The sequence below is a fragment of the Sinocyclocheilus rhinocerous genome, unplaced genomic scaffold, assembly GCF_001515625.1.
Source record: "Sinocyclocheilus rhinocerous isolate Xijiao unplaced genomic scaffold, SAMN03320098_v1.1 scaffold690, whole genome shotgun sequence".
Classification (NCBI taxonomy): Eukaryota; Metazoa; Chordata; class Actinopteri; order Cypriniformes; family Cyprinidae; genus Sinocyclocheilus; species Sinocyclocheilus rhinocerous.
Genome location: NW_015654492.1, coordinates 709505 through 725566, shown reverse-complemented (window position 1 = coordinate 725566; position 16062 = coordinate 709505). Strand labels below are relative to the sequence as shown.

At 38.6% G+C, this 16062-nt stretch overlaps 1 protein-coding gene across 1 annotated transcript in view; it reads right to left on the bottom strand.

Moving 5' to 3' along the window:
* Window positions 1–16062, bottom strand: part of pik3r3b (phosphoinositide-3-kinase, regulatory subunit 3b (gamma)) — a 163935-nt gene that overhangs the window by 75617 nt on the left and 72256 nt on the right. The window contains exons 5-6 of the mRNA XM_016523812.1: window positions 5524–5655; window positions 1642–1843 (exon numbers count right to left, since the gene is read on the bottom strand). Coding sequence (XP_016379298.1) covers window positions 1642–1843; window positions 5524–5655 — 334 coding nt within the window. The remainder of the gene's footprint in view (window positions 1–1641; window positions 1844–5523; window positions 5656–16062) is intronic.

Sequence of the window (16062 nt, the reverse complement as noted above, 5' to 3'; positions counted from 1 at the left end):
ACACACACACACACACACACACACACACACACACACACACACACACACACACAGTACAAAACACAACAAGAATCAAGTCGGTCATAATCTCACAAACACATAGGTCATGTCTTGAGTTGCAGAGGCTGATCCACGGGTGAACTGCTGACTGCTTGTTTACGGTCAAAACTTGTTTGGATTTTTAGAGGCGAATGTTCATTTGCTTATGTATTCAGCTGTAATTCAGGTCCTGTGATGCCTCAATGACCTCAGGTAGTGTGTGAAGCTGATGACTAACCAGAAATGACTGTTTGAGGCACAATGCATTCTCTCTCCCTCCTTTCCCTCTCTCTCTTTCTCTCTCTCTGCCTGAACTGCCCCAGAGCCATAAGACAATTGACAGGCTGCTAAGAGCAGGGAAAGTCCCACTGGAGTCTCTTGGCAGAGGGACAGGAAAGCAGCTCACAATCGAATAAGAGTGAGGCGACTTAATGGACTAAAATGTGCTGACTGAGTTAGCAGTGACTCACTTGCACACTACTCTTTATTATGTGCACTAAATTCCTTCATTCAGGAGGGCACTTTATAGAGGGTGTGATGTCATCATCTGTTTAACTGTGATGAGACACAAATCTCTGAAATACCAAACTAGCTAAAAAGTACTATGGTACATATTATATGGACATTTATTATTAAAATGCAAAATAATTTAATAACTCAATAAAGTACTCAATAAATATTTTTGATTATTATTAATTTGTGGGTAACTATGGCGTACCTCTTTTCCACAGTCACCCTGTGGTAATAATGATTTATTTAACCTGTGGCATAAGGAAAATTAGTAAAAAAAATAAAAAAATAAATTCTATTCCATAGTTAATAAAGGTGCGACAATAATATGATCATGTATTATAGTCAGATACAGAGGTCTGGTAGTCAGGTTACATAAATAGTGAGTTATCAACATTCACTCTTGGTACACTTCAAATGGCAAGTACAAGGGATTGTAACATAGTGCAACTAATTTTAATAAGCATTCCCATCTGTTGTATGTTATGTGCTGTTCCTCTCAGGAGATTGTACTGGAGCTGCAACCATTAATGGCTGTCTTACAGCCGAGGGACAGATCAGGAATAACAGCTCCCTCATCTCTTTCTGCTACACTTTAATTAAACTAGGGGAATAAAGATAGGCTACGACATATGTTCAACTGAGCTTTCTGCTGAAACAAAGAACATGCATGTACATGCAAGTGTAAATGTGAGCATGTGTACGCCTTCAGTCATTTTTATAGAACTGCAAGAGCATATATATACTGTATATAAACATATGTTTCACGGTTTTCACAAAAATTTGAGCTCCACAACCATTTGCAACATTTGATAATATCTCATGCAACACTAAAAACTGGATTTATGGCTGCTGAAAATTCAGTTTTGCCATCACAGTAATAAATTACATTTTAAAATATATTAAAATAGAAAACAGTTGTTTTAATGTGTAGTATTATTTCACAATGTTACTGTTTTACTGCATTTTTGATGTAGGCTTGGTGAGTATAAGAGACTTCAAAAACATATTTCTGAAACTTTTGAATGGAAGTGTGTCTTGACGACTTTTCATGAATGTGGATTTCAGTTCACAACAAGTTATTTACAGTACCTGAAGTGGTTGTTTTTAAAGATGGCCTCGCTGTAGGCCAGAGCCAGAAGTCTGGGGCTTGTCTGAGCTGCTCCACCACTTTGGGCCACCTTACTTAGGTGTCGGGTCAGATGAACCAGGAGCTGGTGGTTAGCCTGAGGGACACTAGGAGAGTCAAGGATTCTTTTCAGCTGTTGTCCGCATTCCTCCATGTTTTGGGTTTCTAAAAGAGAGAGAGGGACTATGTTATAAAGGACATTCAAATTGAGCTGATGGCACCACAAAAACACACACAGCTTTGACTATCCTGATCTATGATGGGAAATGGAAGCAGACAGAGAATAATTTACGTAATTTTTGTAGTTTAAACGATTAATCTAAATAGAATACACTGATAATATTGAATAGTTGTCAATGGATAAGATGCATTTAGCAGCCAGATGATGCAGTACCGACATCTACCAGCAGGGACTAACAAGCTAAACATCCATCCTGTGGTTTTAATAATATAGGTGTAACTCATCTGAACTCAGACAGCAGCATTGAACATTGGGGCACATTACAAAACCCATGACCTGGGACTGAAAAGTCAGCTCAGCAGGAGTTAAAGTGCTAGCCTAACATTGCCCTCGAGTCCATTGTCTATGAGCACCCACAAGGACAATGCAGTTATTGCGATAGCTTCCAACATACTGATGAGCTCCTTTGAGATGAGGTTTCCCACAGCAAAAAGGCCAGCATCTGTGATTCAGGCTTATTTTGAGCTAAAGTGTGCCCTGGTGACACAGCTAAGAAATTAGCATTTCATCCCTAAGTCCCTTACACACAATGAATATTTGTCTTCATCAGCCAAAGGAACACAGATACAGTCCGGATATCAATGCGAGATATCATCCAGTCTGGAAAGTACAGAACAAGTGGGAATTCTTTAAGAATGAAATGCTGATACCGCTGTTTATTCACAATGTATGCCTGATAATAACTCTAGTCACCATCATTTGATGAATAACTGCCACCATAATTGATAAAAAAAAGTACACAAACATTTCTTTTAAACAAAATTTTCTATATGCTTTTCCACATGCAACCTTCAAGGACTTCAAAAATGAAGGAATTTAATTCATAGACGACATACGAGTAAGCCAAATGTAGACATTATTATATTATATTATATTATTCATGTTAGATTACTGCCTAAATGCTGCTCTCACACCCCCCAACAAACACACAGACTCAATCCCCTGCCAACCGCACTTCCTGCATGAATTATGATATGAACAAAGCCATTAAGGTGTGGTTAAGGCGCTTCTCCCATAGTGCTTATAGAAGATAAGTGCTAAGAGGTCAAAGGTTATGAGCAGTGGGTGGCAGGGTGTCGAATGATGAATGTCTGACAATCTGCCGATCAGAAAATGGGTCAGTACTTTGACCTTGGCCTGAGACTCACTGACCATTGATATAAGAGGGTTTCTATCTCTACAAGTTCTATGCATACACTCAGTAATACATGCACAGACACACACCCATGCCCCCAGTCTGGAGCCGGACAGTCCCACCAACCGCTGCCTCCTGGAGATTACCGATAGAGACTGACCCCTGTTCAATAAAGGCCAGCGTCATGGGCTGCAGGCCATGGCTGGGAACTTGGCCGAGTCCATCTGGACTCAGCACGACACAACCGGGGGAAGGGGAGCCCTGCAGACGGCCAATCGCATTCCTGGAAGAGGGCATACTGGCTCCTGGCCAGCCAGATGGGCACCGGTGCTCAAGGCATGAGAGTTACCACTGAATAATGCTCTTAAAATGACACTTAGACGCTCAATGGGATTCAACTTCTACCAGAAAAAGGACTTAATGCACTTTTCTTCTACTTAATAGAACTGTTATGCGTTCGGAAGCAAAAATTATTTGTCAAGTTGATTTGTGTTAGATTAAAGCTTGAAATGAATTCGATTTTTCTAACCTGCATCATAATACTCCTCATGCATCTTAAAACTCCTGGAGTTTTGGATAACATAATATATAAAAACATGATCTAATAGTTTGAATCGGTGTGTTGATTAAATTAAGGATATCAAACAAAAGCATGCTTGATTTCACAGTTAAATGGATTTTATCCAGGCAAGAGGGAGGCAGAGTTTGGCATTGTTAAGGGCACCCCATGACAAAGGGACTTTCCAGGAAAGCTTATTTGCCATAATAGCCCATTGATTATTTAGAATGGTTAATGAACAAATGCTGAATATGCCATATGGCAAATATAGTGACTTTGCACTTGAAGACTCGTTGGCACAATACAAAATGTATTGTAACCCCAAGTACATTATAGTGAGTCATTGCCTTGATTTCTGTTCACTGCATCACAAAACTAATATTAGTTCCATTCTTTGAAGATGCAATATTAATTTAAGTAACTTACATATCAGCGCCAGCAGAACTAAAGACGACAAATTAAATTATTAGGTATAAGACAATCAATCAAGTATATTCCTATTGCATGATCTCAATGAAACGAATTAAACTGCAATTAGACTTACCACTCTATGGGACCAATCATCCAAATCAATAAGGACAATGAATGAATACATAACAGATTGAAGGTATGAACAAATATGTTTAGTCAAAAAGAAGATCACTCCTTGAAATCCTAAAATTCAAGTAAGTAAATAAATAAATATATAAAGGCAGCGGCTATTTGCACTAAGTGTAAATAGCGATAGAGGCTATTTACACTAAGTGCAAATTGCAATAGATGTTATTTACACTAAGTGCAAATAGCAGCATTTTTTTGTGATATGCTATGCATAACAGTGGAAACTAATCCCGTATTTTCTAATAATATTACCAAGGGGCAACATGTATATTGAAAATAGCAGAGGACCTAGGACAGATCCTTGTGGTACTCCATATTTAGCTGAGATTTGAAAATTATATATATTACATAGAAGGCTCATGCCTAAAACAATCTGGAATGGAAAATACATTTATTTTAAGAAATATTCTCAGAAAACAGCACCTTTTTTGCATCTTAAGAAAAGTTTAGATATTTTTAAGAGGAAAATTAGCATTTTGCATTGTTTATCCTTAAATACTATTCAACCACTATATTTAAGGATACAAGCTGTCTCAAGGCCGCAATAATTTTCAGGCATCAGAAACATGATGCGGCAATACTCAGTGAGGGTGCTTAAATAATTCTGTTTGTCCTTACAAAGTCAGGCAACACTTACAAGCAACCAGGCATGTCTAAAAGATGGGACAGACTCTGTGTATGCTTGCTTCATTTTCAGTGGGTGTAATGCAGAGCAAGGTCAGAGAGAGATGGTGTGAACCTACCCTCCGGCATAGTAGCGCCCCCACTAATACATACACATACACACACACTCTGCCTCTTTCTATAACACTACTTTCGTTCTCAGCCTTTCTCAAGCCTCTTCTGCCAACTGAACATTTTGAGCATTAATATGTCGAAGAGAACAAACATACTCACCTATTTTAGCTGTGCATTTTATGCTAGGAGAATGACATCATTTACTCGCTCGAATGTAGTTTCAAGCCTTAATGACTTGTTTGAAGAGTTGTACTGGATGATAATAATAAAGAATGGAGACTGAGGCTTTCAAGCTCCAAAAATGATTTAAAAAGCTTCAAAAAGCATAATAAAAGTGATACTTTTCTCTATTTCAAAATTTACTTCCATCATAGACTTTTACAAAGTTAGAGTTCATTAGAGATACAGTTCAGCACTGACTAATTTAGAAACAAACCCACTGAACACTGATCCATTTCTCGAGATATTATCAGTGAATCTCGACTTCCTCACTTAAAGCAATTGCACGATGAAATATACCGTAAAATGGTGGTCTTTAAATGTTTTGTGCTGGGCTCCAGCGGACAGCTTACCCTGAGCAGTGTAGACCAGCTCGCTGTACACTACAGCTGGTATGAGCAGGCAGGGCAAGTCCTGAATGTAACTCTTAAGTGTATCAGCCAATGTGGACAATTCATATTGCTCAAAGTCCACTACTGCTGGGTCTGAGGGAGAGAGAGAAAGAGAGAAAGAAAGCAAGAGAGAGAAAGAAAGAGAGAGAGAGAAAGAAAGAGAGAGAGAGAAAGAGAGAGTATGGTTAATTATAGGCACCCAGAGTACTTTCTCCATTATTTACCCTTCCAAACCACGTGCCCTTGGCGAAACCCTATAACAATTCACTTACAGTGGTGGTCAGATCCCCTGACCATTCCTGCACCCTCTGGGGACAATGATCCAGTCACAAGCTTAACAAAGACAGTAAATTTGAGTGGAAGTCTCCCAGTCAATAACTCAAAGCCTCAGATAATGGCAGCTTGGAAGACTGCAATTATACAGTTGTAATTTTAAAAGGCCCTTCATTGTGCTAAAATTATAATGGCATATTGATGTATTGAAAAGGTGTAAAAGGCGCTGACAGAGCTCTCACATATTTCAGATCAGAGCTTTTTCATTTATTGTTTGGGTATAATTGCAGATTTATAAATACATTCTTACTCCAAAAACAACCACAAGTATTGCAGTTTATCACCTAAACAGGACATAATGTTCTAATATTATTACTATATAAAAAAACATTAAACAAAATAAGAAATATCACTACTGTAATAACACTGTTTCAATTTAATAATACATTTAATAATAGAACTCATGACGTTCCAGGAAATCCCTTATATGGACAAAGGCATCCAGCTGTCGCTGTAGCCGAGTAAAATACAGATAGAGAAGTTTTACCTGATGAAACATCAATACAATAAACATACGATTGTGACAAAATTTGGTTTATCTCTGTTCTTCAAGTCATCTCGGGTATTTTTAAAAGAATAAAGTATTTATAATGCAATTTTAATCGACTTAGCCTTCTATCACTGTATAGAATCAAAGACCATAGAATACTTAACGGGACTTAGAATACTATAAAAGTATGATTTCTGCCTCATTCTCTGATATGAAACCACAGCAGATCACAAAAGGAAGTTATTTTAAAGGGGTCATATGATGTTGCTAAAAAGAACATTATTTTGTGTATTTGGTGTAATGAAATGTGTTTATGCGGTTTAAGCATCGCGCCTCGTAAACATAAAACCATGTCTGCATTTGTGATCGGAGAAATGACAAACAACAAGCGCTGTTCTACACTGCTCAAAACTCGCGTTTGAGTCGTCAGTGGCAAATTCTTTAAATATACAAAACTTACTTACAGTCTGTGAGTCAGAACAGCCGGCATTGTAGTCTACTCTACCAGGATCAGTAAACAGTCCTCCATAAATGCCCTGGACACATCTGAATATTTGGGTTGAACTGTTCTGGAACAGTGTTGTAAATACAACTTAACCACTGATTTCTAGTCGTGTCCCTTTTTTGGAAGGCCAACAAAGTAGTTTCGTAGTTTTTGTAAACAGGCTCTCACACATCGCAAAACTGTATCGCATGCGTGCTACTAAATTTATTCATTACACAGACATCTGCTACAGCCAACATTTTCCATCTTCAAAACGATCAGGGCCTTTTGACAAAACATTAACAGATTAGCAATGGAGATTAATAATGGAGTTGCCCAGTTGTACACCAACAGGAAAGCTCTGAAACAGAAAGAGGTCACGTGTCATTTGAAAACCTGAGGAGGTGCTTGAAGCCATTCACCTCTCTTCACCTCTTTAATTCTTCACTGCTTTCCAACATCCTATGCCATTTCAGTATCAGAAAAGTGACAGACCTCCATGGCTAAATTGCAATTGCATTGATCGTCCCTCTGACTAATTGTAAAATAGTTTCAGGTTCAAGTGAAATCAAAAACCCATTAAGCTTTGCTGATGACCACCTTTCTTCTCCAAATGTGATTAGTTTGTTGACTTGCCGGTACGCTCTTAAAAATAAAGGTGCTTCAAAAGGTTCTTCACAGAGATGCCATAGAAGAACCATTTTTGGTTCCACAAAGAACCATTCACTCAAAGGTTCTTTAAAGAACCATCTCTTTCTTACCTTTTTATAATCTGAAGAACCTTTTTTCACCACAAAGAACCTTTTGTGAAACAGAAAGGTTCTTCAGATGTTAAAGGTTCTTTATGGAACCATTTAGACAAAAAGGTTCTTCTATGGCATCGTGAAGCACCTTTATTTTTAAGAGTGTATGCCTGCTTCCAATGCAAAGCTTCAAGATATTCTGGGTATTCCAGATGAACCAGATAAGTATAAAACAAACTGCTAGAGAGAGACTGACAGTGGCAGCAGGTGATATCATAGACCATAAATTACCTGATAAGCCCATTTCACAGTAACAGAAAAATACATAAATAAATAAATAAATACATGTTGAACATTAAAAATAAACAATTTTATTTGTTGATAGCCTTTTTTCTTGAACGTACTTTGGTGTAGTATATAATGATGATAATGAATTAAAAATTTTGAGCAATTAAAAACTTAGGACAGAAAACAAAGAAGCAATATTTTAGATTTTCATTGTTTATAGGTCACTAATAAAATGCAGTGGGGAAAAACATGTAAGGTCTTGAGACAGATTTTATTAAAAGTTAAACTTGTAACTTAAGCTTTCCAAAATATGTGAAATTCATGAACAAGACACTACAAAAATTGCCAGACCACAGCGCAATCTGTGTATGGCATGTTTACATAGAAAAACAATGGAAAATAAGTGCAGTGGAAGGCAAAAAAAAGCGTTCCGTGTGAATGAGCTTTTAAAATAACAAAAGTAGGCAAAACCTCACATTTTCATGAGAATTTTCAAAAGACTGGCTGAACCATTTGTCTCGCCATCATGTTGATTGCACTTCAGAAAATTGATCAAGTCTCAATAGAAATAGTGTTCTTCTACATTAAGCTCACGTGGCTAACAAACTGCGCTGAGCTAATATCAGGCTAGATTAATGCAGGGATTTTCCATATCCCAAGTCCCCCTATCACAGAGGAACAGTCATGCGAGAAACTACCACCTATTGATCACAGTTTCTCATTGAATCCCATTTACTGGGATACGTGATGTTCACCCCGAGCTTCCACATGTATTTCTTATTTTTCTATTCACCCTCCCAGTGGATGCCCATCTGCCGATCTTTAATTTCTTTCCTACCAGTGGCCCAAATCGATTGTTTCCCTCTGCTTGACTTGATCCATATATTGTTGGAGTGTGCTTTTAAATGCCCAGCTTGTAAAGTGTCTAATCCACTACAAACAGATTTGTTTATGTCAGCAAGAAGCTTTTGCCCCATCCCTGTCTTTCCACCAGCCCTCATGTTCATCCATTTACATGCCTATCAGTTAAACTCATTGTCAAATTCAGCCCTCCAATCTGTCTCGCCTAAAACTATAGATCCACCAGGCCTTTGTTTATTGTGCCTAGCACCTTCTGTTGGTCACTGGGACACATAATCATCTATGATCATTTGGGCTTTACCCCACTCTCCACTTTGACCCTATAGTACCTGCTTAAAATGTGTGAAGAGACGTCACATGGCGAAGGACCAAAAAGTTGTGATAATAGCCTGAAAACCTTCAGACGGGTTTTAGAGGTTAGTGCTGTAAGTTAAAAGCATTGAAACGAGTCATCACCATGATCCTTTGGGTAAAGGTCACCACTGGCTCTGGATAAAGCTGCCTCAGCTGGTCATTATCTGCTGTTAAAATTTTACAGATGGCTTAGTCCCTGTGGAAGCGCTGACCTACAAATCTTGCATAGGCTGTGGAGGAAAATACAGTAAAGGTGTGAATTATAGTGGTTCAAAAAGCAGGAATTCGACTTCATACGTTTGCATTAAATTGCGTAGGAAATGTAACCTTGTTTTCCTCAAGTCTTACATGGCGGTGTTTCATTTATCTTATGGTGTAGTCAAAGAATTAATATTTGAAAAGCCTCAAAAAGTTATAATAATAAATAAATATACAAATAAATAAAAACTGTTAACAAAATAACAGATTAACAGATACTGTATTCAGCAACCAGAAATTGGGAATTAGATTAACCATAATTCCATTTGCCCCATTATCTCATCTTTCACTGAGCTGCGCCATGCAGGCAACCCAACTCATTCAGTGGTAAAAGCTGTGACTGTGTTGCATAAAAAAGGAACAGTTATCAAAAAGTCATGGGCTTCTAAATCCAAAAGCACCCCTAAGTACATTCATTCCATGGAGAATAGAGATGGAATTAGTGTGTGTTTGCTCTGTAGATCTTAACAATTCCTTCAGGGGAAATAAAGTTTTTTTTGGCCTCATATTAGTCGGTTGTTTGGCCTGTTGTAAATAACACTGAGATGTCTGCTGAAATTCATTTGAGAGAGTCACATAGAACATAGCGCATTGTCAGTTTTATTTCAAAGATAAGACAAAACTCAAGTAAGTTTCAAGTTGCTAAGATTTGGTTGGGGTTGGAGAGGCAAAACAGTCATCCAGCTGTTTTATAACAATGAAAAAATGGATCAAACAAAAAAAAAGAAAAAGAAAAATTATTTAATTTTTATAACTTATTTTATAACAACCATAACTTAACAGTTGCTTATTGGCTTACCCACTATTTTTGTAATATCTCAATGACTTCTATAAAGATACCTTGAACTCACTTGGAAAAGGCACAACGTGAATAAAACTACTTTTTCTTAATAACACCAAATGTGTGGCTTCACTGCCTTACATCTAAGAGAAACAAGGTTTTCAGAGAAAGTAATCAGATTTCTCACAGTGGGAATCACAGTCGGTGTGCGAATGCATGCAGAATGTTTGACTCGGCGCCGCATTGTGATTTTATGTTTGAAGCTCCCACACCATGACAGAAATGGATCTTGGATTTTTCCCATTTTCTTTTTCTCCCCACTTGACTCGCTTGCATTTTCACCCACACATCAAAGTGTTTCCTGCATGTCTTAGACACCATACTGTGATCTCCTCATATGAACCAACATTTTTCAAACTGTGATCATGAATACCAAAAGGCAGTTCACTCTGCTATTGTCACCTTATCCTTCAGTTTGGACTTTGTTTTCCTTTTGCACCATTTCCGTTCATTGAGTTAACTGTGTCATTCTGTTCAGGTGTGGGTCATTAATTAGGCTTGTCTGCTTGTGTATTCAAGTTGCTCTCTTTCTGTTCATTGCTGTCAGGTCTTGTCGATGTTATGTGTTGCAAGCCTTCTCTCTGTTTGGATTTACCTTCTGTGGATTTATTAAAGACTGCCTATCATCATCACTGTTTGTGTGAGTTCATCAACACAGTAGTGTGATAGAAAACCCGACCCAGAAGTGATTACGCCTCATGTTATAGTTATTGTCTCTCGTGTTTTTGTGTTTTTTTTTTTTATGCCTTGAGCAGGGAACGCGCTCCCTCGAGGAACATGTGGAGGATTTCCTGTTTCTAGCCCATCTCACCCACTACCCAGATGACTGCTTATGCTCATTCCTATGTGATAGAAAACCCGACCCAGAAGTGATTACGCCTCATGTTATAGTTATTGACTTATTGTCGTGTTTTTGTGTGTTTTTTTTTTTATGCCTTGAGCAGGGAACGCGCTCCCTCGAGGAACATGTGGAGGATTTCCTGTTTCTAGCCCATCTCACCCACTACCAAGACGACTGCTTATGCTCATTCCTACACGCCGGCCCGAACACCACCACCAAGGAGCAGTGGTCTGGGAAGGGACCTTGAGGGAGCTTCGCTGACTATGTAGAGTGGGCGCTGGTATCCTGTGGATCACCTCTATGTCACCTCCGCTCAGTGGTGGAGCTCCATCTCGGGCCTGCCGGGAGTCTTTGTCTCCTGGACTTGAGGAGCCTGTGGCTCCGCCTCCGTCTTTGTATGGCTCCTCTCTACCTCGTCCCGCCATCCTGACTCCTGCGCTCCTCCCGCCCTCGATACCGGCGTGGACCATTGGCCATTTGGCCTTGACGGGCTCCCTCGATCAGTCTGCTCCACCTGGGTCAGACTTCACCACGCCTCTGCTGTGGACTTGCAGGCTGTTTGCTGCTCTCCGGCCTGCCACCCCTCTGGCTATGGCCCGCTCTGCCCTCCCTCAGGCTCTGCCTCCTTCCTCAGTTGCTCCAGCTCGCCCTCTGGATCCCCACCTCATCATCTACATCTCGGGAGATCATCGCTACGGCTCCGTCAAGGCTGCCTGGATCCTCGGCATTGCTCTACCTCCTCAGCTCTCTGTCTATGCCTTGGCTCCTCCCTCCAACTATGCCGCCATGGACCGAAGTTTTGGCTGTGGCCTGGGTCATCACCTGCCTGCCTCTGTTCAGGGCCATTCATTGGATCATACCACCTGCACCACCCTGGACTTTTCGTTCGATCCCTCTCCCGGACTCTCATCCTCCACTTGAGCCTCCTCCATTTATCTGCCGACGTGAGGTCATGGCTTTCCGGGAGGGGGTGTACTGTCACCGTATCATTCAATTTGGACTTTGTTTTCCTTTTGCACCATTTCTGTTCATTGAGTTAATTGTGTCATTCTGTTCAGGTGTGTGTCATTAATTAGCCTTGTCTGCTTGTGTGTTTAAACTGGTCTCTTTCTGTTCATTGTCTGGTCTCGTCAATGTTATGTGTTGCAAGCCTTCTCTCTGTTTGGATTTACATTCTGTGGATTTATTAAAGACTGCCCATCATCATCATGTTTGTATGGGTTTATCGACACAGTAGTGTAATATCTATACTATCCATGTCCATTTTAGTGATCCAGATAAGATATAGTTCAAGAAACCACAGTAATAATTAAGCCCACAACTGTCATGCTCAAAATTACGCAAAAGTAATTCACAAATGTACAGACCTTCACCGTCCCTTTGCATGTTATTACATACATTGATTATATTTTCTGCCACCAATGAGATTGTAGAACTCATTTAAAGGTTTAGTTCACCCAAAAATTATTTTGTGATCACCTAAACCTAAATGCATTCTGTGGAACACAACAGAAGATATTTTGAAATGTCTCTGTTTTTTGTTCATACTGAAAGCCAATTGGGTTCAATAACGTTTGGACCCTAACATACTTCAAAACAACTTCAACAGATTTCTAGGAGTTCCCTTCAACACTTTTTTAACATTTAAATTCCATTCCACGGATTTCCCACCCAAAAATCAATGCACAAAATGCAAAATAGTCCATCGTTTTTGCCTGGGCTTACTAATAATACACTCTCAGAAGTGATAACTCCCATTCCCTTATATTCATGACACTTTTCCAGAATTACACACGCTTGGTGCCAGTCTGGAGTGGAAAAGTATGGAACAGAATGCCTGAACCCAAGCCACTTTTTGGCTTCGCATGTGCACACAAAGTCACGCAAACACACTCACACCGTCAAAGCATTCTGTGGGTCAATCCACAAATTCATGCTCTACTAAGCCTACCTTAACCCTTAGTGTTTCTCTTTGGTCCATGTGCTGTGTTTACTACACTACCCTTGATCCCTCGCTTCAAATTCTCTGTTGCCTCCATCTTCCTGTCATCAGCCACTCTCTGAAGCAACACCAGAGTCCCAGAGGCTTTTGTTTATGATATGTACGGGTACAAACAGAGAAAGGCATTCAGACATTGGGCTCACAGATGACATGCATAAGGGCATTTAAGGCCCTTGTGAATGGAGAATACTGAAACCCCAAAGGGTCAGTTAGCCTTACAGTTTATTTCAGGTGGTGGACCATTATATATATATATATATATATGCATTTTTCAGACATTTGTAACCAAAGTATCTTATGTTACATAAAAAGAATACATTTCATCAGTGCATGCATTTGGGAAAAGAACTCATGACCTTGGTGTAATAGCGAGTGATAGATACCATGATCTACTGTTTGGCCTACAGAAATGGTAAAAAAATAAAATAAAATAAACACTTAAAAACAAAGCATGTAAAATTACCCTTAAATTTTAAGCCTGTACTATACCACTTTTCCCCTTCATTTTACAGATCGCTGTTTTATGCTTATTTTTATTGAAATTAACCAGACTGCTATGTTCATAAATTACCTAGACTGCTACTACTTTATGGCAAACAAATGTAAAGAAATGTATACTTAATCAGTTTAATAATTAAGTTTATTAATAAATTCAATTCAAGTTAATTCCTATAACATTTTACAATACATATTGTTTCAAAACAGCTTTACAGAACATGCTCAATCAGTCAACTAATTAAATGTTGCTGATTTTGGTCAGTTATAATGATTTTTTAAATTTTATAAAATTGCATGTATGTATGTATGTATTTATTTATTTCTCTCTCTCTTGTAGTCAACTGGAATCCTTCACAGGCTACATTTTGAGAACCTTAGGTGTGTTTATAACTTGCTTTTTGTGCCCCCTCTGTTGATCTCTTTTGACACAGAAAGCTCTGTCCTTTCTATATGTGCTTTTGTGTGCCTCTGGGAGATGTGTGCTGGCTGTTTTCAGCAACGGCAATAGCGTGCTATGTTATCGTAAGCTTTGATGCTGTGTTCATCGTTATGTTGGAGTGATGAACAGGGCAGTTCCAGTAAGGCGCAACCTTTAGGAAAAGGGAGGGGAAAATAGCTTCAGAGATGACAGCCCTCATTCCTGTGTGACCGCAAGACCCACTGTGGACCCGGCCAGTGGGGCCATGTTCCTCCTAAAACTGAACTCAATCACCTCCTTCATTGTTCTGTAACCTGACTCACAGACACCATAATTTCTGGATGTCATGTGTGTAAAAATGCTATGAAATGTGGAATGATGCCATAAATGTTAACATCTGGCACTGTGATCCTGTCAACAGAGAGTGACAGATACAGTCATTATGAAGGATATGTTGTACATGTGTTTCATGAGGACAAAGACATATGAATTTATTTTTTTCTTCCGTAGAACACAAAAGGAGATCTTTAGTGGAATGCCCAAACTGCTCTTTACAATACAATGAAAACTGGGCTTTCATGGTTAAAAAAATAAATAATAAAAAAAAGTTATAAATGCTGCATATTCTGAAGGCATATGATAGCTTTTTTTTTGAAGAACAGACTAAAATTTAAGTTGTTATTCATTTAAAATATAGTGTTCAAAATGTTGCTTAGCAGCAACTTACAGTACACTTACATTGTATGGAAAAGCGCAACTTGTATATTCTTCAATGAAAACACGGTAACACTTTAGAATAGGGAACACTATTAACTAAGAGTTTTCCCTGAACAAACTCCTAATTTGCTGCTTATTAATAGTTAGTAAGGTAGTTGTTAAGTTTAGATATGGTGTGGATTAAGGGATCTAAAATACGGTCATGCAGAATAAGGCATTAATATGTGCTTTATAAGTACTAATAAACAGCCAATATGCTAGTAATATGCATGCTAATAAGCAGCTAATTAATAGTGAGAATTGGTCTTTAAAATAAAGTGTTACAGAGAAAACAATTAATAAAAGTCCAGAAAACATGAACAAAGACAACAGGAAATAATGATAAGCAAACTAAACCGTCATGACACTCATTTCTCAATCTATCTTATTTTATTTTCCACAGAAGAAAGAAATTCCTACAGTTTTGGAATTACCTGAGGGTGAGTAAATTATAGAAAAAAAACAGTTAAATTTTTGGGTGAACTATCTCCTTAATAAACACTTTAGAAAATCATACGTTTTTTTTAAATCCATGATACGGAGTATTTGACAAGACTTTTTAATTTTTGGGTCCACTGTTTCTTCACTGTTTTCTCATTCGGCTGTGTGCTGCAAAGTTTATTTGTAGACCAAAAAAGACATTTAGACACCACAATAACAGTCTTGCCCATTTCGTCAGTTTATACTGTATATATATGCTCACAAACGCTGATATCAGCAATGTGCAACAGTACAGTTCATGACGCCTGTGGCACGCCACTGTTTACCCTCTGGGATGGGACAGAAGTGTGGTGAGCGTGCATTTGTGTACGTGCGAGCACGCATGTGCGAGAGTAGAGAGAAGGTGATGAGTGTAAAAAATGAGGGGGAATTTGTGACGTAAACAAGAGCCAGCACACAGGGAAGAGGGACACGCACAGACTCAAAGCAATCAACAGACACTGACCTACAGAAATACAGCACCAAATACAGTAGGCCTCATTATAAACCCAAAAGACTAAACTTCCCATTGAATAAAGCTGCAGGTCATTAAACAACTCTAATAAAGTGAAAAGATGGCAACTTTGCAAAATAATCAATCTTAATATAAAATTACTCTTCCTGGGCTGCTGATGAGAAAATGTGGTTTGGCCACAGATAATAGATAACATGAGTCTAACATTATTAAAATTGGTCAAATAGAAAGAGACAAATAAGCAAACACATGAGCAAGAAAGCAAACAAGACAGCAATAAAAAAGGTAGAAGGCAAAACAGAAAAAAAGAAAAAGAAAAAAAGCGGTGCATAAGAGATGCAGCACTCATGGGAGACGAGACAAAAAAAAAAAAACTAT